The sequence below is a fragment of the Lipophrys pholis genome (genome assembly GCF_963383615.2).
Source record: "Lipophrys pholis genome assembly, contig: SCAFFOLD_25, whole genome shotgun sequence".
Taxonomy (NCBI): domain Eukaryota; kingdom Metazoa; phylum Chordata; class Actinopteri; order Blenniiformes; family Blenniidae; genus Lipophrys; species Lipophrys pholis.
Window position 1 is genome coordinate 1,213,846 of NW_028292149.1, and position 23,826 is coordinate 1,237,671.

Here is a 23,826-nt window from a genome sequence, read left to right on the forward strand (position 1 = left end):
CTGTATAGGCGAAGATTCCCACCTGTGCCACCATCAGGTGGGCACGACTACGCCGACTGGCACAGCTGGTCACCCCGCAACTGATTAGTTCACACGCTGGGACCACATTTTTAAGAAAAACACTTTATATATTGACGTATGAACGTAAAAACAACAGCAGTGAAAACAGTCCAAATGAGCTTTAGGGCCCAAAGGGATAAAAACCTCCACCTCTTGCCATCAATTCTTGCCTGCTGCCGTGAATAACTGTTGATGTCAGCGCATTTCTCTTTATTTCAGTGATCCTTTGGCGTACCACTAGAGGGAGCCCCGAGTACCACTAGTGGTACGCGTACCACACTTTGAGAATGACTGCACTAGAGTGTCTGTATAGAAACTACTTATATTACTTATAACTACTTACATTAAAGCCACATTACATGAACTCAATCATATCGGTAGTTTAGTATAAAGAGAAGGTTTCCTGGTGGAGCTCAGACCTTCAGGATTCTCACTCCTGCTCATGTTAGACAGATAAAATGCAATATCCTCATTCCACCACTAGAGGCTCTGTGGCGCAATGGACAATGCATTGGAAAAGCCTGCTCTTCAGGGAAGACATTCAAAGGTTGTGGGTTCGAGTCCCACCAGAGTTGTCTTTATTTGGAGGCAGAAGGTGATCGGTTGTGAAAACGAGACTCTCAGACGACATGTTCATGTTCCTAGAATTCATTAACAGCATCGCTTCATATCAGAAGTACCTAGCTTTAGCCAGAGAATGCTAACCGACGTGTTAGCTGCTAGCTGAAGAGAAGAATCAATCGTTGCTGCTTCTGGGAGCTGCTAGTTGGTCATAAACATCCATCACTGCTTTGCTTTTCAAGTCTGTTAACACCTGGAGAAAACAGACACTCTAGTGGACGGACCGCCATGTTGGATTGTTATTACAGTGACTGTCAAAATAAAACCACCAAGTCCCAGGAGAATATGGACCACTTTGCACCCTCATAGTCCAAAGCAGTTATGGATGGAGGAGGTTCAGGAGGAGGTGTATTTTTGTTGTATTTGATCCCTTTGGGAAAGATCCTCCAAAGGTTTCGTGATGTTTCGTTCCACTTATTTGTTGATGATATCAGCGTTACTGTTCCTTTAAGCCGTCAGAGATCATGAAGCTAAACTTGCTCCATTGTCTGGTGGAAATAAAACAATGACTCAGCGATAACTCTCTGCAGCTCAATGCAGACCAAACAGAAACACTGGTTATTGCCCCTGATGATTCAATCCCTGGGATTAAACAGTACCTGGGTGACTGAGGCCCGTCTGCTAAGCCAAGTCTTAGAACCTTGGGAGTTCTCTTTGACAAAGACCTGTCATTAGTGCAGCACTGGAAGCAGCTGACCAGGAACTGCTTCTTTCAACTCAGGAAAAGATCTAAACTTAGGAATATGGTCTCAGGGAACGATTTGGAGCTTCTCATTCCTGCTTTTGTGTCTTCGTGTGTCTTCGTGTTTCGACTACTGGAACCGTTTGTTTTCATGTCTGAACAAGAAGGAGCTCTCTCCACTGCAATTAGTGCAAAACTCTGCAGAGAGAATTCTGAGCCGTACTAATAGGAGGACTCACATGTCCCCGGTTCTAAAAGAACTTCATTGGCTGCCAGTGTCCTATAGGATCCAGTTTAAAGTTCTGGTCCTGGTCTTCAGAGCCTTGCATGGTCAGGCTCCTTCTTATCTCAGTGATCTGATCCAGCCTTACACCCTGAACGGCTCTGAGGTCTGTGGATCAGAACCTGCTGAAGGTTCCACGCTCTCATTTTCTCACTAGAGGTGACCGATCCTTCCAGGCTGTTGCTCCGAGGCTTTGGAAGGATCTTCTTCCCTCTTTGTGCTCAATTGACTCTGTTGACACCTTCAAGAACAAACTTAAGACTCATCTATTTGTTCAGGCTTTTAATTAACTCCCTTTGTGCTGCTAGGATTTTGTCTTGTCTTGGTCTTTTATATTCTGTGTACTTTCTGATGTTGTTGAACTGTGTTGTGAAGTACTTTGTGGCTTTTGGTCTGTGAAAGGTGCTATATAAATAGACCTTATTATTATTATATGATTATAGTGTGGGTGAGCGGTTCAAGGCTCTGGATTTAGGCTCCAGTCTCTCAGGAGGTGTGGGTTCAAATCCCACCACTTCCAGTTAAAAGGTTTTGGGTTCTTATATTTGCTTATGTAACAAGACGTCGTCGTCCATTAATCTCCTGATATGTTGGAAACTGTGTTGATGAATTTCAAAAACCTTGATTTATGTTTCTGCCCGGTTTCGAACAGGGGACCTTTTGTGTGTGAAGTAAACGTGATAACCACTACACTACAGAAACTCTGCTGGAGGTTAACAAGGTCGTGTGAAAACATTTGACTACAAGCAGCAACTCAATCCAGAAGAGACTGGAAGAAGAACACAGCTCCTTGGACCGCTTGGTTTCCTCACTCAGCTCATCTCACTCTGAGGGAAAAGTTGTTCTTGATGATAAAAAAGTTCTTCTGAGAACATCAGTCCTCATCACTTTCTGCAGAGGAACATAGAGAGTGAGCTACCAGCAGCTGCTCTCTGTGGAGGAGAACATCAGTCCTCAGATGGGACTCAAACCCACAACCCCTGGATTAGAAGGGAGAGGGATAAACTTTAATTAACTTTTCAGATGATTTATCATTGAGACGGTTGTGTTTCTGTGTGTGTGTGTGTGTGTGTGTGTGTGTGTGTGTGTGTGTGTGTGTGTGTGTGTGTGTGTGTTCAATGACAGTTGGATCTATTTGATGTTTGACATTGTGGATTTGCTGTGAGATTCTCTGCACTTTAACACTTGAATTGTGAATCTCTTTGTTTAGTGTTAAAGGTAAGATCAGAGTATTCAATAGATCAGATCAAAGTACTTTAATAGAATGTATTCAGTCCTCCTGACTCTCCTTTTGGAATGCCAACAGTTGCACCTCTTTGTGGATCAGTGAAGCCTGGAGCAGCCGCGGTAGAAAAGATGCTCTCTCAAACTGATGCTTCTCAACTTTATTGAGCCTTGCAGGTGAACACACCGTAAGAACTACAATATACACAGATAAATACCATGAGCAACTCTAAACAGCATGTTTTACCTTCAAACTTTGACCATATTTACTACCTTAAATAAATTGCCTTAAATTATTACCGTTGACAATCTCTACCTTGAGTGATCTTAATATGTAATTTCCATGTATATTTACAACTTTGTCCTTTTTAACTATATGTCTGTACCATGAAATAATATAAATTACCTTTTACTTTACATTACAATTAAACTGTAAGCTTGAAATCACTGGTTCATCAACGTTCCTGGTACTTCCATCTGATTTACAACATTTACTCACAGTCTGTGAGTTCTTTCAAATTAAAAGCATACGCACTATGCTATCATTACAACATAAAATAAAACAGTAATGAACCATTGCAAAAAAAGAACTTAATATCCAGGTAGTTTACAAATGGAATGACCTCAAATGTCCACCAAGTGGAGGAAGACGTGGGTAGGTCAATGTGAGTGAGTGTAGCAACATTGAATGTCCACCAGAGGAAGGCAGATGTTGGTGGGTCAGTGTGGTGACCGTGACAACCACTAGGGGCGTGCGGCGGCGCACAGAGGGAGAGCGCAATGGCCTGATGTGTCCACCAGGTGGACGTCAAGAGGAATTGCGAAGACCCACGCAACCACTAGAGGCGTTTGACTCGTTCTTTCTGGAGGCTGCAGTGGATAACAGGAGCGGTGGTGGATTAGTGAAGGAGGGGGAGAGAGAGAAGGGAGTTAAAAAGTTCTGGGCCGGTCCACGTGAGTTAAAACGTGGCTCCTTGTGTCTCCGTACGAAGTCCTGCGTCTGGATGGACGTGAATCCGTCTTGGAGACGGTGTGTCTTCACAGGTGGGACTTTTATACCGGCGCATCATGGTCCAGCTCCCTGCTGTGCTCACCATGGCCTTGGCCAATCAGAGCGGGGTTGGCTTCAGAGTTTCCGGGACGTTTTCTACGTCTGTGGATGGAGTTGGTGGATCCCCCTGGTGGTGAGGTGCAGGGATGCAGCTTCCAGGGAGGGGTTGCCGTGGACCCCCTGGTGGGGGTCATGTGACCAATGGTGAATTTTTCCAGTGGCGACCAAATGTTCCTTTGTCCTGAGGGGGTGAGCCATGGAGGCCAGGCCCAACACAATGAACCAACACATGAAGAGGAGGAGGAGGAGGAGGAGGAGGAGGAGGAGGAGGAGGAAGAGGAGCAGAAAAAGGAGGAGGAGGAGGAGCAGGAAGAGGAGGAGGAGGAGGAGCAGGAAGAAGAGGAGCAGGAAGAAGAGGAGGAGGAGGAGGAGGAGGAGGAAGAAGAGGGGGAGGAGGAGCAGCAGGAAGAGGAGGAGGAGGAGGGGGATGAGGAGGAAGAGAAGGAGGAGGAGAAGGAGGAGGAGAAGGAGGAGGAGGAGGCCGAGGAGGAGGAGGACGAATAGGAGGAGGAGGAGGAGGAAGAGGAGGAGGAGAAAGAAGAGGAGGAAGAGGAGGAGGGTGAGTCCACACAGTTATGGTTCTACGTCACTTGCCCAGGAACCCTGGTTTGATGGAGGTGGACCTTCAGGACACACAGCGTCCTCTCTGCTCTCACCACCTGCAGAGAGATGAGAGAGATGAGAGGTGATGAGGAGAGTCTCTGTGGAGCAGCCAGGACTTCAGTCCTGTCCACAGCAGCAGCTCAGAGCTCATGAAGGACCACCACTGTCAGACCAACACAACAAGCCTGAGGCTCCTCTGATTGGCTGACTGTGTCCTCTGCTGTCCAATCCTGAAGCTGCTCAGCGTTCTCCTCTCACAGCCTCACTGAGCAGTCAAACTCTGGATCTTTGTTCTCACACTAACTGTGTTTAGTAGAAACCTGCTGGAAGCAGCATGGACTCACTCCAACATCTACTGACCTGAGAGTCTGCAGGCTGCAGTCTGGACTCTGCTGAAGACCAACCAGCTGCTGCACATCTGGACCCTGAAGGTTGTTGTAACGCAGGTCGAGCTCCTTCAGGTGGGAGGGGTTGGACTTCAGAGCTGAGGCCACAGAAGAACAGCTGATCTCTGACAACCTGCAGTCCTCCAACCTGAATAAAGAGAGAAAGCAGCAGAATGAATGAGGAGAACCAATCAGATGTGTTGATGGAGAAATGAGCAGGTCCACATTACTGTGTCCTGATCAATGAGCTGTTCTGTTGTAGTGGATCTTCATCACACTCATCCTCCACATGTCAGCACAACATTGCCACTCCTCCTCATGTCCACACACATCAGTAACAAGCTGCTGAGCTCAGTCCATCTCTCACTGCAGGATCAGAGTCTCACATCACAGCTGCTCACAAACATTTCTCCTTCTACAACAGTAACAGACAGTCAACTGACCCCAGAGTCTCCAGACTACAGAGTGGACTCTCCAGAAAACCACACAGCTGCTCAGCTCCTGAATCCTGCAGCTGGTTCCCACTCAGGTCCAGATGTTTCAGATGTTTCAGGAGGGAGGGGTTGGACTTCAGAGCTGAGGCCACAGAAGAACAGCTGATCTCTGACAACCTGCAGCCCCTCAACCTGAATAAAGAGAGAAAGAAGTGAGATTAGAGGACAAAGTTTGATGTTGAAGTCATTGAGACTGAAGAAGGTTCAGACTGGAAGAGTTTAGAAATGTAAAGTCCAAACAGCTGAAGCCACCAGGAGGAGAAGAGTCTCATCAACATGCTGATCACTAACATGCTGCAGAGCTCAGTCCATCTCTGTCCTCCAACATCTGGATCACAACACACACACACACACACACACACACACACACACACACACACACACACACACACACACACACACACACACACACACACACACACACACACACACACACACACACACTGTCCTCCTCTTCCTCCTCCCCCTCCTCCTCCCCCTCCTCCTCCTGCTCTGATCTCCTCCTCCCCCTCCTCCTCCTCCTCCTCCTCTTCCCCCTCCTCCTACTCCACCTCCTCCTCTTCCTTCTCCTGCTCCTCCTCCTCCCCCTCCTCTTCCTCCTCCCCCTCCTCCTCCTCCCCCTCCTCTTCCTCCTCCCCCTCTTCCTCTTCCCCCTCCTCCTCCTCCTCATGCTCCTCCTCTTCCTCCTCCCCCTCCTCCTCCTGCTCTTTTCTCCTCCTCCTGCTCCTCCTCCTCCTCCTCCCCTGCTTGCTCTGTTCTCCTCGTCCTCCTCTTCCTCTTGCTCTGTTCTCCTCCACCTCCTCCCCCCTCCTCCTCGTCGTCCTCCTCCTCCCCCTCTTCCCCCTCCTCTTCTTCCTCCTCCCCCTCCCCCTCCTGCTCCTCCTCCTTCTCCTCCTCTTTCTTCTCCTCCTCCTCCTGCCCCTGCAGCTCTTCCCCCTCCTGCTCCTCCTCCTCCTACTCCCCCTCCCCCTCCTGCTCCTCCTGCTCCTCCTCGTCCTCCCCTGCTTGCTCTGTTCTCCTCCTCCTCCTCCTCTTGCTCTGTTTTCCTCCACCTCCTCCCCCTTCTCTTCCCCCTCCTCTTCCTCTTCCTCCTCCTCTTCCCCTCCTCCTACTTCTCCTCCTCCCCCTCCCCTCCTCCTCCTTCTCCTCCCCCTCTTCCCCCTCCCCCTCCTCATCTTCCTCTGTTCTCTTCCTCCTCCTCCTCCTCCTCCTCCTCTGTTCTCCTCCCCTCCCCCTCCTCCTACTCCTCCTCCTGCTCCTCCTCCTCCTACTCCCCCTGCTCCTCCCCCTCCTTCTCCTGCTCCTCCTCCTCCTCCTGCTCCTCCTACTGCTCCTCCTCCTCCTCCCCCTCCTCCTCCCCCCCCGCTCCTCCTCCTCCTCCTCTTGCTCTGTTCTCCCCCTCCTGCTCCTCCTCCTCCTTCTCCCCCTGCTCATCCTCCTCCTCCTCCTCCTCCTCCTACTCCTCCTCCTCTTTCTCTGTTCTCCTCCTCCTCCACCTCCTCCTCTTGCTCTGTTTTCCTCCACCTCCCCCCCCTTCTCTTCCCCCTCCTCTTCCTCTTCCTCCTCCTCTTCCCCTCCTCCTACTTCTCCTCCTCCTCCCCCTCTTCCCCCTCCCCCTCCTCATCTTCCTCTGTTCTCTTCCTCCTCCTCCTCCACCCCCTCCTCCTACTCCTCCTCCTGCTCCTCCTCCTCCCCCTCTTCCTCCTACTCCTCCTGCTCCTCCTCCTCCTCCTCCTCCTCCTCCTCCTCCTCCTCCCCCTCCCCCTGCTCCTCCCCCTCCTCCTCCTGCTCCTCCTCCTCCTCCTACTGCTCCTCCTCCTCCTCCCCCCCCCCCTGCTCCTCCTCCTCCTCCTCTTGCTCTGTTCTCCCCCTCGTGCTCCTCCTCCTCCTTCTCCTCCTCCCCCTCCTCCTCCTCCTCCTCCTCCTCCTCCTCCTCCTCCTCCAGTGCTATAAGAACCTTTAAATTCAGTGTCTGTAATGAAATGCTCTATATTTTTCCATCAGTTCCTGAAAATGAAGTCAGTTTAACTGAAACTTATTGTGAAAATCCACTGAAATGTCAAAACAAAGTGTCTAAATCCTTTAAAGCTCCTGGCTTGGTGGGACCAGATTGGACCTCTTGGTGGGTTCTGGTCCACGGCCTTATGTCCTCTGCTGTTATGTGAAAGTCAAACTTAAGGACTGGTGACGTCACACTCCTCCTCCTCCTTCTCCTCCTCCACCCTCCTCCTCCTCCTCCTCCTGCTCCTCCTCCTCCTCCTCCTCCTCCTCCTCCTCCTCCTCCTCCTCCTCCTCCTCCTCCTCCACCCTGTGCTGGAGGCTCCGCCCCTCTGCAGGGATCTTTGGGATCATTATGTTACATTACTGCATGGAAGTGAAGCCAGAGTGTTTTATGAAGTAATCATGGAACCTGATTGAAACTAACTTCACTTCCAGGTCTTGTATGGCGTTCTGACCGCAGGCTGAGGTCTGCATGAGGCAGCAGGGGGCGCTCCGCTATGAGACGCATCATTAATAGAACTTCTTTCTAATGAAGCCAGACTTTTGCTTCATCAGTAACGACTAAACAAACCACATACTACTGGAAAGGAAAGCTTGGATTTGGAGCCATAAAATGATCCTTTTAACGGCTTCATGTGAAAGAAAAGTAGAATCAGAGTGTTTCTGTAGGTTGTCATTGTCCCTCATCACGGTGTGTTAACAGTTAAATATGTGTCCGTGCACAGTGACGTGTCTGCTCAGTACAGGGTGGAGCTCTTACCGCTCCACACCTCACAGGTTCTACTGGAGTCACAAGAAGTTGGAGGCACATGGAGCGGTGACGTCAGCGTGAACAGAGCCGCTCGGAGGGGCCTGGCGGCTACAATGATGTCATCCGGCCGCATGGAGCCGTACAGAGCTCGCTGACGCGTCAAGAATAAAACAGGCTTTATGGATCAGTGGCGCCACCTGCTGGAATCCTGTACTCACCGTGAGTACAATTCTTTTGAAGGTGTGGAAAAAATTAAAGTTAAAGCCTTGGGCTGCTGTTTCTAGAGCTACAGACCAGAACTAATCATAGAGCTACACAGAAAAGAATCCTCAATGAACACACCTCTCTCCCTCGTCACAGTTGCATGTTTACAAACTCTTCACAAGAGGGCAGTGTTGCACCACAAGTCTGTGTGTGTGTGTGTGTGTGTGTGTGTGTGTGTGTGTGTGTGTGTGTGTGTGTGTGTGTGTGTGTGTGTGTGTGTGTGTGTGTGTGTGTGTGTGTGTGTGTGTGTGTGTGTGTGTGTGTGTGTGTGTGTGTGAGAGAGAGAGAATCAGCACTGCTGATGTGGACATCAAGAAGAAATGATTGTTAAAGGAGAACCGTTTCAAATAAAGACAAAAGTCATTCAAAGCACAAAACCTTTAAACTGGAGGAGGAGGCGGATTCGGTGTTCAAAACTTTGACGACTAATAAAAACAGAACCGCTCCACCAGTGAAAATGATATTGGGGATTATTGAGGAGGAGAGGCTCCTCTGTCATTTAGTAGGTTTCTGAAGTCGATAGATATTTGTGCTCAGAGTAGCTAACGTTTGAAAATCTTACTTTAAAAGGAAAATTGCAGACTTCCTGTCAGATTTAAGTCAGGGGTAGCAGTACGTGATTTTTAGGTCTTGATGAGACGAACAATTGAGTTTTGGTTTGATCTCTCTACGACATTCCTATGGGCTGTGGTCACCGTTTTGGTTTTTCTAGGTGGCGCTAGAGAGACATTTTGGCTCTCTGGGGGTTAATGAGCGTGCCAAATTTGGTGAGTTTTTGAGCATGTTTAGGGGGGTTTTATACAGGTTTTTTTTTTTTTTTTTGCAAAAAACTAATAATAAGAAACATTCCAAATACAACAGGGTCCTGGCCTCCAGGTCCTGGCCTCCAGGTCCAGGCCTCCTTTGGAGGTCCTGGCCTCCTTTGGAGGTCCTGGTCTTTCTGCTCGGTCCCTCATAATGGTCACATCAGCTCAAACATCTGCAATTAAAAAATCTTTTACTGCCAGAGTGCAGAATACCTGCAGATGTTCCAGCCCTTGGTTTGGCATGCAGCTCTGGTTTTGGCCCTCGAGGGAAACTAATTGAGGAGCTCCGGTGTTAAGGATTAAAAAAAGGTGCAGCAATTTAAAGCGTATTTAAAAGATGTTAAAAAGTCAATAGGACTAAATTACAGCTCAGGGTTAAAACAATAAATGAAATAAGTTCAAAGTGATTAAAGCTAGACCCCCTATAGATATATTTTATTTTACTGTGTCTCAAATAGAGTTTAAAAGGCTCAAACAGAGTTGTACTTTTCAGGCGAAATCAGTAGTGTGTTACTCTAAAAGGCCAGCAGAGGGCGCATGGCGATTGAAGGAGCCTAAAAGCTGCACAGAGGCAGCAGCATATTAAATCCTGCAGCCGAGCCAAACACCAGCTCAAGTGGTCTGCCTCTTTGTTTCCTATTACAGGATGGAATCACACCCCTACATGACACACACTGGGTCAGGGGGGCAACAATGGCAGAGTGAGGGAGAGTTTGGAGCTCCAGCTGGGAGATCAGTGACTCTTCATCCAGGAGAGATCAGCCTGCTTTGAAAGCTGAAGCTCAACATGGAGCGTGTCAGAGGTTGACGGAGAATTCTCCACTGCAGCACCTTGCTTCTTCTACCAAGCTTTGAAATGTGGAGCTCCACACGGCTCTGCCACAGTCACAGGACTAAAGCCCAGAGAAGAAGTCTCAGTTTCTCATGGAGATCCTCAGTGTGGATCATCTCATATCAGCCTGATGTCTGACCTTTAGTGTCAACACAACTTTCACTGCACACAAACTCAAACATGGAGTCTGACCTCAGAGTCTCCAGACTACAGAGTGGACTCTCCAGAAAACCACACAGCTGCTCAGCTCCTGAATCCTGCAGCTGGTTCACACTCAGGTCCAGATGTTTCAGATGTTTCAGGAGGGAGGGGTTGGACTTCAGAGCTGAGGCCACAGAAGAACAGCTGATCTCTGACAACCTGCAGCCCCTCAACCTGAATAAAGAGAGAAAGAAGTGAGATTAGAGGACAAAGTTTGATGTTGAAGTCATTGAGACTGAAGAAGGTTCAGACTGGAAGAGTTTAGAAATGTAAAGTCCAAACAGCTGAAGCCACCAGGAGGAGAAGAGTCTCATCAACATGCTGATCACTAACATGCTGCAGAGCTCAGTCCATCTCTGTCCTCCAACATCTGGATCACAACACACACACACACACACACACACACACACACACACACACACACACACACACACACACACACACACACACACACACACACACACACACACACACACACACACACACACACACACACACACACACACACACACACACACACACACACACACACACACAGTTCTTCAGATACAGTAGAACCTCTGAGGACCAGGTCAGAGCTCCACCCTGTACTGGACACGTCACTGTGGACGGACACATATTGACCTGTTAACACACCTTAATGAGGACAACCTGCCCGACGGGGACAACAGACAGGTTCTCCTGCTAAATTTCAAGCTGAGCGACACTGAAAGGACCAGAAAACTTGGTCTGGAGCTGATTATTGTAATATTCAGACATTGTGGTGTCAGGAGGTTAGTTTGAGAGGTGAATTCTGGCCGCCTCCCTGCAGCCCAGTGCTGCTCTGTGGAGCTGCTCTCCTTTAGTTTCACTTTCCCTTTCCAGCAGAGAACATGAGGCCCAAACTGACCAGAGGCTCTAATCTGGTCCCACCAAGCAAGGAGCTTATAGAGGATTTACACAACTTTCTTTTTCATATTTCTTTGTATTTTGCTCCACAGTGTTTCATTAAAATTGACTTAATGTAGAGATTGTTGTCATTTTCAGTACAAACTGTTTGATCTTGTAAAAATATAGATAATTTCATTACATCCACTGTGACAACAACAAAGAAAAACTTTCAAGTGTAAATTTAAAGGTTATTATAGTAATATTGTACCAGTCTGGTCCACTCAGGATGAAACCGGACTGTATGTGGTCCCTGAAGTACATTAAATCTGATTTAATAATTATCTTGTATACATCTTATATACATGTATATATGGATATATATTGTATACATCTTATATACATGTATATATGGATATATATTGTATACATCTGTGTACTGGTTCAGTTATGTGCTTTTAAATAACCAGAACATATTTAGTGTTTGGTTTGTTCAATATCAACTGGTCCTACAATTTCAAATGTTTTTGTTTTTTATCCCATTAATCTATTAATCTAAAAATAATCACTGATTAATCGATTATTATAATAATAGTTAGTTGCAGCCCCAGTTGACGGAGAATTCTCCACTGCAGCACCTTGCTTCTTCTACCAAGCTTTGAAATGTGGAGCTCCACACGGCTCTGCCACAGTCACAGGACTAAAGCCCAGAGAAGAAGTCTCAGTTTCTCATGGAGATCCTCAGTGTGGATCATCTCATATCAGCCTGATGTCTGACCTTTAGTGTCAACACAACTTTCACTGCACACAAACTCAAACATGGAGTCTGACCTCAGAGTCTCCAGACTACAGAGTGGACTCTCCAGAAAACCACACAGCTGCTCAACTCCTGAATCCTGCAGCTGGTTCCCACTCAGGTCCAGATGTTTCAGATGTTTCAGGAGGGAGGGGTTGGACTTCAGAGCTGAGGCCACAGAAGAACAGCTGATCTCTGACAACCTGCAGCCCCTCAACCTGAATAAAGAGAGAAAGAAGTGAGATTAGAGGACAAAGTTCGATGTTGAAGTCATTGAGACTGAAGAAGGTTCAGACTGGAAGAGTTTAGAAATGTAAAGTCCAAACAGCTGAAGCCTCCAGGAGGAGAAGAGTCTCATCAACATGCTGATCACTAACATGCTGCAGAGCTCAGTCCATCTCTGTCCTCCAACATCTGGATCCTCCTAAACTCCTCTCAGTGGTTTGACTTCAACACATTCTAACTTCAGACAGTGAACTGACCTCAGAGTCTCCAGGTTACAGTTTGGACTCTCCAGTCCAGCACACAGAACCTTCACTGATGAATCCTTCAGCTGGTTCCTACTCAGGTCCAGATGTTTGAGATGGGAGGAGTCAGACTTCAGAGCCGAGGAGATCACTTCACAGTCGGAGAGTTGACATGAAGAAAGGCTGTAATGAGACACAGAGAGGACAGGACGTTGTTATGAGGACTTTGTTGGACCTCAGAGCTTCAGATTGTCTTCTCTGGGTTTGACTTTGGCTTCATGTGGACGTGAAGGAGAGGACATGGAGGTCCACATGTTTTGTTCATGTCTTCAGTTCCAGATGTTGAAGTGAAGCTGTGGAGTGGAGCTGGACGTCCTGCTACTTCTTTCTATTCATTACAGAGTGTTTGGTTGGAGAGACGGGGACAGTGGAGACAATCATTCTTCTGAGAGACACAATTCATTCATTCATTCATGGTTTAGTTTGTGAGAACTGTGGGAGCAGAGACATTGTCCTGGAGTTTGTTCAGTCTTCTTTGGTTCTAGTTTTGTACTTCACTTTGATTTGAGTCTTTTTGTCAGGAAATTGTCCAGTTTGGAAAGACAAAGGTTCCAGATGTGAGTCAGTAGTTTGGAGATAAACTCAATCACCCTCTTTACTGGTTTCATCTCCATTTAGTCTCAATCTGAAGATTTGGTTTTACTTTTGATAATAATTTCTATGATTTCTTCCTTACTAATGAAATGTCTCTGGGTCTTTCTCTTTACACTCTTTAATAGATTCCATGTGTCTTTAATAGGATTCTTCTTTTCTTACATTTCACCACTTTTATTTTTATCATATTTATTTTTAAAAATTCTCACAGTTGTAGTTAACTTATTTCTATATTTCACATATGTATTTGCCACTTCTTTAGTTTAGTGTTTTATAGATTCTCTGTATCATGTATTTTTCCTTTTGACAGAATCTTTTAATCCTTCTTTGATCAATAGAAGATCTTTTTTATTGTTTTCTTTGTTTAACATTTCTTCCTAATTCTGCATTTCTTACAGCTTTATTCACATTGTTGTCTAGATATTCTGATTCCCAGTCACTTGTAATAAATAGCTCTTTTCCACCAGCTCCTACTCAGCCTTACTCCACTTGACCCTACTGGCCTTGCCTCTACTCCACTCAGCCTCACTTGTTTTCCATTACAATAGAACGACCACGGCGTGGGCGGAGTCATCGGAGCTTTCCCCGTCATGCACAAGTAATCACCCCGATGTGATGCTTCACTGTCCGGTGTTTCGGTTTCACTGGTGCTCCTGTTAACTGGTGACTTCTGCCACAAGCTGTTAGTAGCTACTGATGTTAAAATAAGAAAAACAAACCATACGATACTTTAAATTCTAATGGAAATGTGGTTAAACAGCGTTCACCAGGACAGCTGCAGACTTTGGTTGTTTTTTGTTTTTTATTGTGTTCTGGTTTAAAAAATGGCGGGTGAATGAGCAGCCTGCCGTCTCCTCGTCTTCGCTCGCTTGGAACCTCAGTGTACTACGGTCTACCATGAAAGTACCTGGTAGCAGGGACCATCATGTAGTGGAAAAGTGTCAAAAGTGAGTAGAGTCAAGTGGAGTAAGGCTGAGGAGGTGGAGCAGCACCTTAACCTATTTAAGGTGCTGCTCTGGTGAGGACAGGTAACTTGTTCAGAACGTATTCAGGAGCGACACTGATCAGGTCCAATCAGCAGTTTTTACTTTGGACATGTCAAAGTATTTATTTGATATCCACAGTCCAATTGTTGATTCCTGTCCTCAATGACTCGCCCAATACTGAGTTCCTCTAACACAATAAATGTTTCCTCCTACTGCCACTCTCCCTGGCCCGGTTCACAAACTGTGTCTGCACACCTGGCATCGCTTAGGTGGAGGCTTTAGAACCTCCACCTTTCCCTAGCTCCACCTAGTGGGCAAACATACATTCTAAACCCAAATGGCCAGTCAATAATAGGGCACACACAAACAGAAACAAACAAACCCATATGAAACCTTAAATGGCTCCTACAGTAGGAACTAGAGGAAAAGTGCATTAAGTTTATTTTGGTAACTCCATTAAGTCCTCAGTCCAAACCCGTCTGTATTACCGTCTGTTGTCCTGATTGGTTTGTAAACAGTTGATGTTGTTGGGAACACTGGTTGTACATCAGGCAATTTGACTGTTGATGATGATGAGTAACAGTGATATGACCACTTTTTTCAGTAATGAGTAATCTAACTAGTTACTATTTCCAAACCAGTAATCAGATTAAAATTACTTCTTATATTAAGTCCATGTGCGTTACTATTTTAGCATTATTATTGTAGCATTACTATTGTAGCGATACTATTGTAGAATTATTTTTGGAGCATTGCTATTGTAGCATTACTATTGCAGCGATACTATTGTAGCATTACTATTGTAGCATTACTTTTATTGCATTATTATTGTAGTGTTACTATTGTAGCCTAATTATTGTAGCAATACTATTGTAGCATTACTATTGTAGCATTACTATTGTGGCATTACTATTGTGGCATTACTATTGTAGCCTTACTATTGTAGCATTACTATTGTAGCAATACTATTGTAGCGATACTATTGTAGCGATACTATTGTAGCATTACTTTTATTGCATTATTATTGTAGTGTTACTATTGTAGCCTAATTATTGTAGCAACACTATTGTAGCATTACTATTGTAGCATTACTATTGTGGCATTACTATTGTGGCGTTACTATTGTAGCCTTACTATTGTAGCATTACTATTGTAGCAATACTATTGTAGCAATACTATTGTAGCATTACTATTGCAGCATTACTATTTTAGCGATACAATTGTAGCATTATTATTGTAACATTACTATTGTAGTGTTACTATTTTAGCATTACTATTGTAGTTTTACTATTGTAGTGTTACTATTGCAGCGTTACTATTGTAGCATTACTATTGTAGCATTACTTTTGTTGCATTATTATTGTAGTGTTACTATTGTAGCCTAATTATTGTAGCATTACTATTGCAGCATTACTATTTTAGCGTTACTATTGTAGCGTTACTATTGTAGCGTTACTATTGTAGTGTTACTATTGTAGCATTACTATTGTAGCATTACTATTGTAGCATTACTATTTTAGCGTTACTATTGTAGCATTACTATTGTAGCGTTACTATTGTAGCATTACTATTGTAGCATTACTATAGTAGCATTACTATTGTAGCATTACTTTTGTAGCATTACTATCGTGGCGTCCAGCAGTCTCAGTTTCTCATGGAGATCCTCAGTGTGGATCATCTCATATCAGCCTGATGTCTGACCTTTAGTGTCAACACAACTTTCACTGCACACAAACTCAAACATGGAGTCTGACCTCAGAGTCTCCAGACTACAGAGTGGACTCTCCAGAAAACCACACAGCTGCTCAACTCCTGAATCCTGCAGCTCGTTGTCACTCAGGTCCAGATGTTTCAGATGTTTCAGGAGGGAGGGGTTGGACTTCAGAGCTGAGGCCACAGAAGAACAGCTGATCTCTGACAACCTGCAGCACCTCAACCTGAATAAAGAGAGAAAGAAGTGAGATTAGAGGACAAAGTTTGATGTTGAAGTCATTGAGACTGAAGAAGGTTCAGACTGGAAGAGTTTAGAAATGTAAAGTCCAAACAGCTGAAGCCTCCAGGAGGAGAAGAGTCTCATCAACATGCTGATCACTAACATGCTGCAGAGCTCAGTCCATCTCTGTCCTCCAACATCTGGATCCTCCTAAACTCCTCTCAGTGGTTTGACTTCAACACATTCTAACTTCAGACAGTGAACTGACCTCAGAGTCTCCAGGTTACAGTTTGGACTCTCCAGTCCAGCACACAGAACCTTCACTGATGAATCCTTCAGCTGGTTCCTACTCAGGTCCAGATGTTTGAGATGGGAGGAGTCAGACTTCAGAGCCGAGGAGATCACTTCACAGTCGGAGAGTTTACATGAAGAAAGGCTTTAATGAGACACAGAGAGGACAGGACGTTGTTATGAGGACTTTGTTGGACCTCAGAGCTTCAGATCGTCTTCTCTGGGTTTGACTTTGGCTTCATGTGGACGTGAAGGAGAGGACATGGAGGTCCACATGTTTTGTTCATGTCTTCAGTTCCAGATGTTGAAGTGAAGCTGTGGAGTGGAGCTGGACGTCCTGCTACTTCTTTCTATTCATTACAGAGTGTTTGGTTGGAGAGACGGGGACAGTGGAGACAATCATTCTTCTGAGAGACACAATTCATTCATTCATTCATGGTTTAGTTTGTGAGAACTGTGGGAGCAGAGACATTGTCCTGGAGTTTGTTCAATCTTCTTTGGTTCTAGTTTTGTACTTCACTTTGATTTGAGTCTTTTTGTCAGGAAATTGTCCAGTTTGGAAAGACAAAGGTTCCAGATGTGTGTCAGTAGTTTGGAGATAAACTCAATCACCCTCTTTACTGGTTTCATCTCCATTTAGTCTCAATCTGAAGATTTGGTTTTACATTTGATAATAATTTCTATGATTTCTTCCTTACTAATGAAATGTCTCTGGGTCTTTCTCTTTACACTCTTTAATAGATTCCATGTGTCTTTAATAGGATTCTTCTTTTCTTAGATTTCACCACTTTTATTTTTGTAGATATATGAACATTCTCACAGTAGTAGTTAAAGTATTTTTATATTTCACATATTTATTTGCCACTTCTTTTGTGTTTTATAGATTCTCTGTATCATGTATTTTTCCTTTTGACAGAATCTTTTAATCCTTCTTTGATCAATAGAAGATCTTTGTTATTGTTTTCGTTGTTTAACATTTCTTCCTAATTCTGCATTTCTTACAGCTTTATTCACATTGTTGTCTAGATATTCTGATTCCCAGTCACTTGTAATAAATAGCTCTTTTCCACCAGCTCCTACTCAGCCTTACTCCACTTGACCCTACTGGCCTTGCCTCTACTCCACTCAGCCTCACTTGTTTTCCATTACAATAGAACGACCACGGCGTGGGCGGAGTCATCGGAGCTTTCCCCGTCATGCACAAGTAATCACCCCGATGTGATGCTTCACTGTCCGGTGTTTCGGTTTCACTGGTGCTCCTGTTAACTGGTGACTTCTGCCACAAGCTGTTAGTAGCTACTGATGTTAAAATAAGAAAAACAAACCATACGATACTTTAAATTCTAATGGAAATGTGGTTAAACAGCGTTCACCAGGACAGCTGCAGACTTTGGTTGTTTTTTGTTTTTTATTGTGTTCAGGTTTAAAAAATGGCGGGTGAATGAGCAGCCTGCCGTCTTCTCGTCTTCACTCGCTTGGAACCTCAGTGTACTACGGTCTACCATGAAAGTACCTCGTAGCAGGGACCATCATGTAGTGGAAAAGTGTCAAAAGTGAGTAGAGTCAAGTGGAGTAAGGCTGAGGAGGTGGAGCAGCACCTTAACCTATTTAAGGTGCTGCTCTGGTGAGGACAGGTAACTTGTTCAGAACGTATTCAGGAGCAACACTGATCAGGTCCAATCAGCAGTTTTTACTTTGGACATGTCAAAGTATTTATTTGATATCCACAGTCCAATTGTTGATTCCTGTCCTCAATGACTCGCCCAATACTGAGTTCCTCTACCACAATAAATGTTTCCTCCTACTGCCACTCTCCCTGGCCCGGTTCACAAACTGTGTCTGCACACCTGGCATCCATTAGGTGGAGGCTTTAGAACCTCCACCTTGCCCTAGCTCTGTACTCTGGACTGTCTGTATTACCGTCTGTTGTCCTGATTGGTTTGTAAACAGTTGATGTTGTTGGGAACACTGGTTGTACATCAGGCAATTTGACTGTTGATGATGATGAGTAACAGTGATATGACCACTTTTTTCAGTAATGAGTAATCTAACGCGTTACTATTTCCAAACCAGTAATCAGATTAAAGTTTCTTCTCCAAGTCACCATGCATTACTATTGCAGCATTACTATTGCAGCATTACTATTGCAGCATTACTATTGTAGAGTTACTATTGTAGAGTTACTATTGTAGTGTTAGTCTTGTAGCATTACTATATGAGCGTTACTATTGTAGTGTTACTATTGGAGCGCTACTATTGGAGCGTTACTATTGTAGTGTTACTCTTGTAGCATTAATATTGTAGCAATACTATTGTAGCATTACTATTGTAGCGTTACTATTGTAGCATTACTATTGAAGCGTTACTATTGTAGCATTACTATTGTAGCATTACTATATGAGCGTTACTATTGTAGTGTTACTATTGGAGCGCTACTATTGGAGCGTTACTATTGTAGTGTTACTCTTGTAGCATTACTATTGTAGCAATACTATTGTAGCAATACTATTGTAGCACAACTATTGGAGCGTTACTATTGTAGTGTTACTATTGGAGCGTTACTATATGAGCGTTACTATTGTAGCGTTACTATTGTAGCGTTACTATTGTAGCGTTACTCTTGTAGCGTTACTATTGTAGCCTTATTACTGTAGAATTTCTATTGTAGTGTTACCATTGGAGCGTTACTATTGTAGCATTACTATTGTAGCGTTAGTACTGTAGAATTACTATCGTAGCGCTACTACTGTAGTGGTACTATAGTAGCGTTACTATTGTAGCGTTACTACTGTAGCATTAATTTGTAGCATTGCTATTGTAGCATTACTATTGTGGCGTTACTACTGTAGCATTACTATTGCAGCATTAGTATTGTAGCGTTACTATTATAGCATTACTATTGGAGCGTTACTATTGTAGTGTTATTACTGTAGAATTTCTATTGTAGTGTTACCATTGGAGCGTTAGTATTGTAGCATTACTATTGTAGCGTTAGTACTGTAGAATTACCATCGTAGCGCTACTACTGTAGCGGTACTATAGTAACGTTACTATTGTAGCGTTACTACTGTAGCATTAATTTGTAGCATTGCTATTGTAGCATTACTATTGTGGCGTTACTACTGTAGCATTACTACTGTGGCATTACTATTGTAGCATTACTATTGTAGCATTAATATTGTGGCATTACTATTGTGGCATTACTATTGTGGAGTTACTATTATGGCGTTACTATTGTAGCATTAATATTGTAGCATTACTATTGTAGCATTACTATTGTAGCCTTACTATTGCAGCATTACTATTGTAGCATTAGTATTGTAGCGTTACTATTATAGCATTACTATTGTAGCATTACTATTGTAGCATTACTATTGTAGCCTTACTATTGCAGCATTACTATTGTAGCATTACTATTGTAGCATTACTATAGTAGCATTACTATTGTAGCAATACTACTGTAGCATTACTATTGTGGCATTACTATAGTAGCATTACTATTGCAGCATTACTATAGTAGCATTACTATTGTAGCAATACTACTGTAGCATTACTATTGTAGCATTACTATTGTAGCATTACTATAGTAGCATTACTATTGCAGCATTACTATAGTAGCATTACTATTGTAGCAATACTACTGTAGCATTACTATTGTAGCATTACTATTGTAGCATTACTATTGTAGCATTACTATTGTAGCATTACTATTGTGGCATTACTATTGTAGCATTACTATTGTAGCATTACTATTGTGGCATTACTATTGTAGCATTACTATTGTGGCATTACTACTGCGTCCAGCAGGATGAGTTTCTTCTCTACAAAGACACTTTACTATTAAACAGAAGCGGCTGCTCGTTCTCTCCTCCAAACTAACAGACACACACAGAGCATGCAGTCCGACCTGACCCGCCCCCTTCTCCACTCTCAGCCAATTACAGACCAACTCGATCTAATGGTGCGTTCAGGTGAAACAAAAGAATTGGAACCAAGAAATGTCAACACTAAACCATATCATTGCAACAAGAACTGCAGAGATGTTGAACTCTTTTTGTATTTTTTTCTTTTCAATCAATCAATCGATCAATGAAAGACTTTATTTGTCCCCGAGGGGGGTAATTAAAAGGTTGAATAGCGCAGAGAGTGCAAATATATAAATATATAGATAAATAGATATAAATAGATAAACAGATAAATAGTGCAACAACAGACTACAACTACATCACCACATAAATAACTAGCTGCAATAGTAACAATCTGATAATAAAAGCGTGAGTCAGATATAAATACAACAAAGAATGAAGGTCAAAGGTTAAATATCTAACAGCAGGAGGCCAGGCAGTGATCAGAACTGAGTTTGTGGCAAAAAGGAGTAACTAGTAATCAGTACTTGGATTACTTTTTCAAACTAACTGTGTCAACACTGATTAGTATTGATCAAAGAGTCATGACTCATGAACAAAAATGGAATCTGATGTGCATCGGAAAACCTCGGGGCACCACCTGTTTAACAGGAAATAATGCCAATTTATATCAGTCTCATCAAGATGTACTGTACAAAACTATTCATTTAGAATTTGAATTCATAGTAAAATTAATAACAATTAACACAATTAATCATAAAGGATGAAGAATTTCAGAGTTCCTGACATAGAAGAGGTCGACATTTAATTCACCTTTCTACACATTAATAAGACAGCAAGTAGTGACAGTAGGATTCCTAAGATTATATTCATTTAAAATGAGAAGAAGAAAACTACACAGGTTCTGTGTGAGGGTCAGAAAGTAAAGACAGTGGTTCATGAAGCTTCATCTGGCCATCACTAGAATAAACTATTCTATTCTATTTTGTCCCGTCGCTGTGCTTCACTCCACTGATTTGACTGGTTGCTTCATAAGAAGTACTGGTCACTGTGAGGCTCTTGCCTCTGCTCTCTCATCCTCCTCTCTTTCCTTGGTGGATCCTCAGCCTCCTAAGTGATGATATTTTCATCCAGCCACAGGAGCACACCTGAAGTGAGTGTCCTGCTGCTGCTGTGCTTGTCTCATGTGTGGTGTTCTTGCTCGTAGTCGTGTCGGTGTCAGAGTCTGAGGCAGAACTCTGTGACATGGAGCATCACAAACACAGTGAGTGGAGGAAGTAAAGCTGCTGCTCTCCACCTGAACTTACACTGGAAACTTTACTTTGTAGTTTTACTTCCTGATTAATAGAGGAGAAAATATCAAGAGGCTGCAGTGTTCTACTGAGATGTTTTACTGATGTTCTAGAGATGTGAGGAGGAGAACAGAGAGTGGTGGATATTAATGATCAATAATGTCAGAACCTGAGAGCTTCCAGTTTACAGTGAGGACTCTCCAGTCCAGGAGAGAGCAGCTTCACTCCTGAATCCTGCAGCTTGTTGTCACTCAGGTCCAGATGTGTCAGACTGGAGGACTGAGAGCTGAGGACTGAGGACAGAGCTCCACAGCTTCTCTCTGACAGACCACAGCCGCTCAACCTGAAGAAGAAACAACAATGAAAACCAGTTCAATGTTTGTCATGGACTCAGTTCTACATATTTGTTCATGAACCACGTACACAGCTTTGTTGGAGGCTTTGACCACTGGCAGCAGCTTCAGAAGAGCCTCCTCTGAAGCAGAGTATTTCTTCAGGTCAAACTCCTTCAGATCTTCTTCTGATGACAGTAAGATGAAGACCAGAGCTGACCACTGAGCAGGAGACAGTCTGTCAGTGGAGAGACGTCCTGATCTCAGGTACTGTTGGATCTCCTCCACCAGAGAACCATCGTTCAGTTCATTCAGACAGTGGAACAGATTGATGCTTCTCTCTGCAGACAGATTCTCACTCAGCTTCTTCTTGATGTACTGGACTGTTTCCTGATTGGTCTGTGAGCTACTTCCTGTCTGTGTCAGCAGACCTCGGAGGAGACTTTGGTTGGTCTCCAGTGAAAGACCCAGGAGGAAGCGGAGGAACAAGTCCAGGTGTCCATTTGGACTCTTCAAGGCCTCGTCCACTGCTCTCTGATGGAGATGGTGGAGATTAACTTTCTTCTTCAACACTTTTGACCTCCGGGACGTTTGTTGTTTTTCATCCAGGAGGTTGATTCCAAAGATGATGAAGGTCTGATGGACATGAAGAGCAGCCAGAAACTCCTGAAGACTCAGATGGATGAAGCAGAAGACCTTGTCCTGGTACAGACCTTGCTCCTCTTTAAAGACCTGTGTGAACATTCCAGAGTACAGTGAGGCTGCTCTGGGATCCAGGCCAGACTCTGTCAGGTCGGAGTCATAGAAGATCAGATTTCCTTTCTGCAGCTCATCAAAAGCCAGTTTTCCCAGAGACTCCACCATCTCCCTGCTCTCTGGACTCCAGTGTGGATCTGTGGCAGCTCCTCCATCATACTTGACCTTCTTGACTTTGGCCTGGACCACCAGGTGGTGGATGTACATCTGAGTCATGGTCTTGGGCAGCTCTCCTCCCTCTCTGCTCTTCAACACCTCCTCCAGAACTGTAGCAGTGATCCAGCAGAAGACTGGGATGTGGCACATGATGTGGAGGCTTCGTGAGGTCTTGATGTGGGAGATGATCCTGCTGGCCTGCTGCTCCTCTCTGAACCTCCTCCTGAAGTACTCCTCCTTCTGTGGGTCAGTGAACCCTCGGACCTCCGTCACCATGCCGACACAGTCAGGAGGGATGTGATTGGCTGCTGCAGGTCGTGTGGTGATCCAGAGGCGAGCAGAGGGAAGCAGGTTCCCCCTGATGAGGTTTGTCAGCAGCACATCCACTGAGGTGGACTCTGTAACATCAGTCAGGATCTCAGGGTGCTGGAAGTCCAGAGGGAGTCGACACTCATCCAGACCGTCAAAGATGAAGACCACCTGGAGGTCTTCAAAGCTGCAGAGTCCTGCTTCTTTGGTTGGAGTGAAGAAGTGATGAACAAGTCCCACCAAGCTGAACTTCTTCTCCTTCAGCACATTCAGCTCTCTGAAGGTGAATGGAAATGTGAAGTGGACGTCCTGGTTGCTTTGGTCTTCAGCCCAGTCCAGAGTGAACTTCTGTGTCAGGACTGTTTTCCCAATGCCAGCCACTCCCTTTGTCAGCACTGTTCTGATTGGTGGAGATCTTCCAGGTGAGGCTTTAAAGAGGTCTCCTGGTCTGATGCTGCTTTCTGCTCTGGCTGCTCTCCTGGATGCTGTTTCAATCTGTCTGACCTCATGTTCCTCATTGACCTCTGCAGTCCCTCCCTCTGTGATGTGGAGCTCTGTGTGGATCTGCTTCAGGAGGGTGGCCTCTCCTGCTTTAGAGAGCCCCTCTAACACAACCTGGAACCTCTTCTTCAGGGCACATTTCACCTTCTGTTGGCAGACTCCAGGAGAAGTTCCTGAAAAGAAGAAAGCAGGAATGAGTTGAGTGTGTTTGACATTGAATGTGAAGATGACAGTGTGTTAGTGGAGATGTTTCTCCTCCATCAGCTCCATCCAGCTCCTCAGTGGAGACCAAACAGCCTCT

The 23,826-nt window shown here is 44.6% G+C and overlaps 1 protein-coding gene across 1 annotated transcript in view; it reads right to left on the reverse strand.

Moving 5' to 3' along the window:
• Positions 1-23,826, reverse strand: part of LOC308128129 (NACHT, LRR and PYD domains-containing protein 12-like) — a 417,457-nt gene that overhangs the window by 387,912 nt on the left and 5,719 nt on the right. The window contains exons 7-14 of the mRNA XM_080493776.1: positions 21,895-23,698; positions 21,641-21,814; positions 16,291-16,458; positions 15,844-16,026; positions 12,465-12,632; positions 12,018-12,200; positions 10,311-10,493; positions 5,414-5,596 (exon numbers count right to left, since the gene is read on the reverse strand). Of these exons, the coding sequence (XP_080349902.1) occupies positions 5,414-5,596; positions 10,311-10,493; positions 12,018-12,200; positions 12,465-12,632; positions 15,844-16,026; positions 16,291-16,458; positions 21,641-21,814; positions 21,895-23,698 (3,046 nt within the window). The remainder of the gene's footprint in view (positions 1-5,413; positions 5,597-10,310; positions 10,494-12,017; positions 12,201-12,464; positions 12,633-15,843; positions 16,027-16,290; positions 16,459-21,640; positions 21,815-21,894; positions 23,699-23,826) is intronic.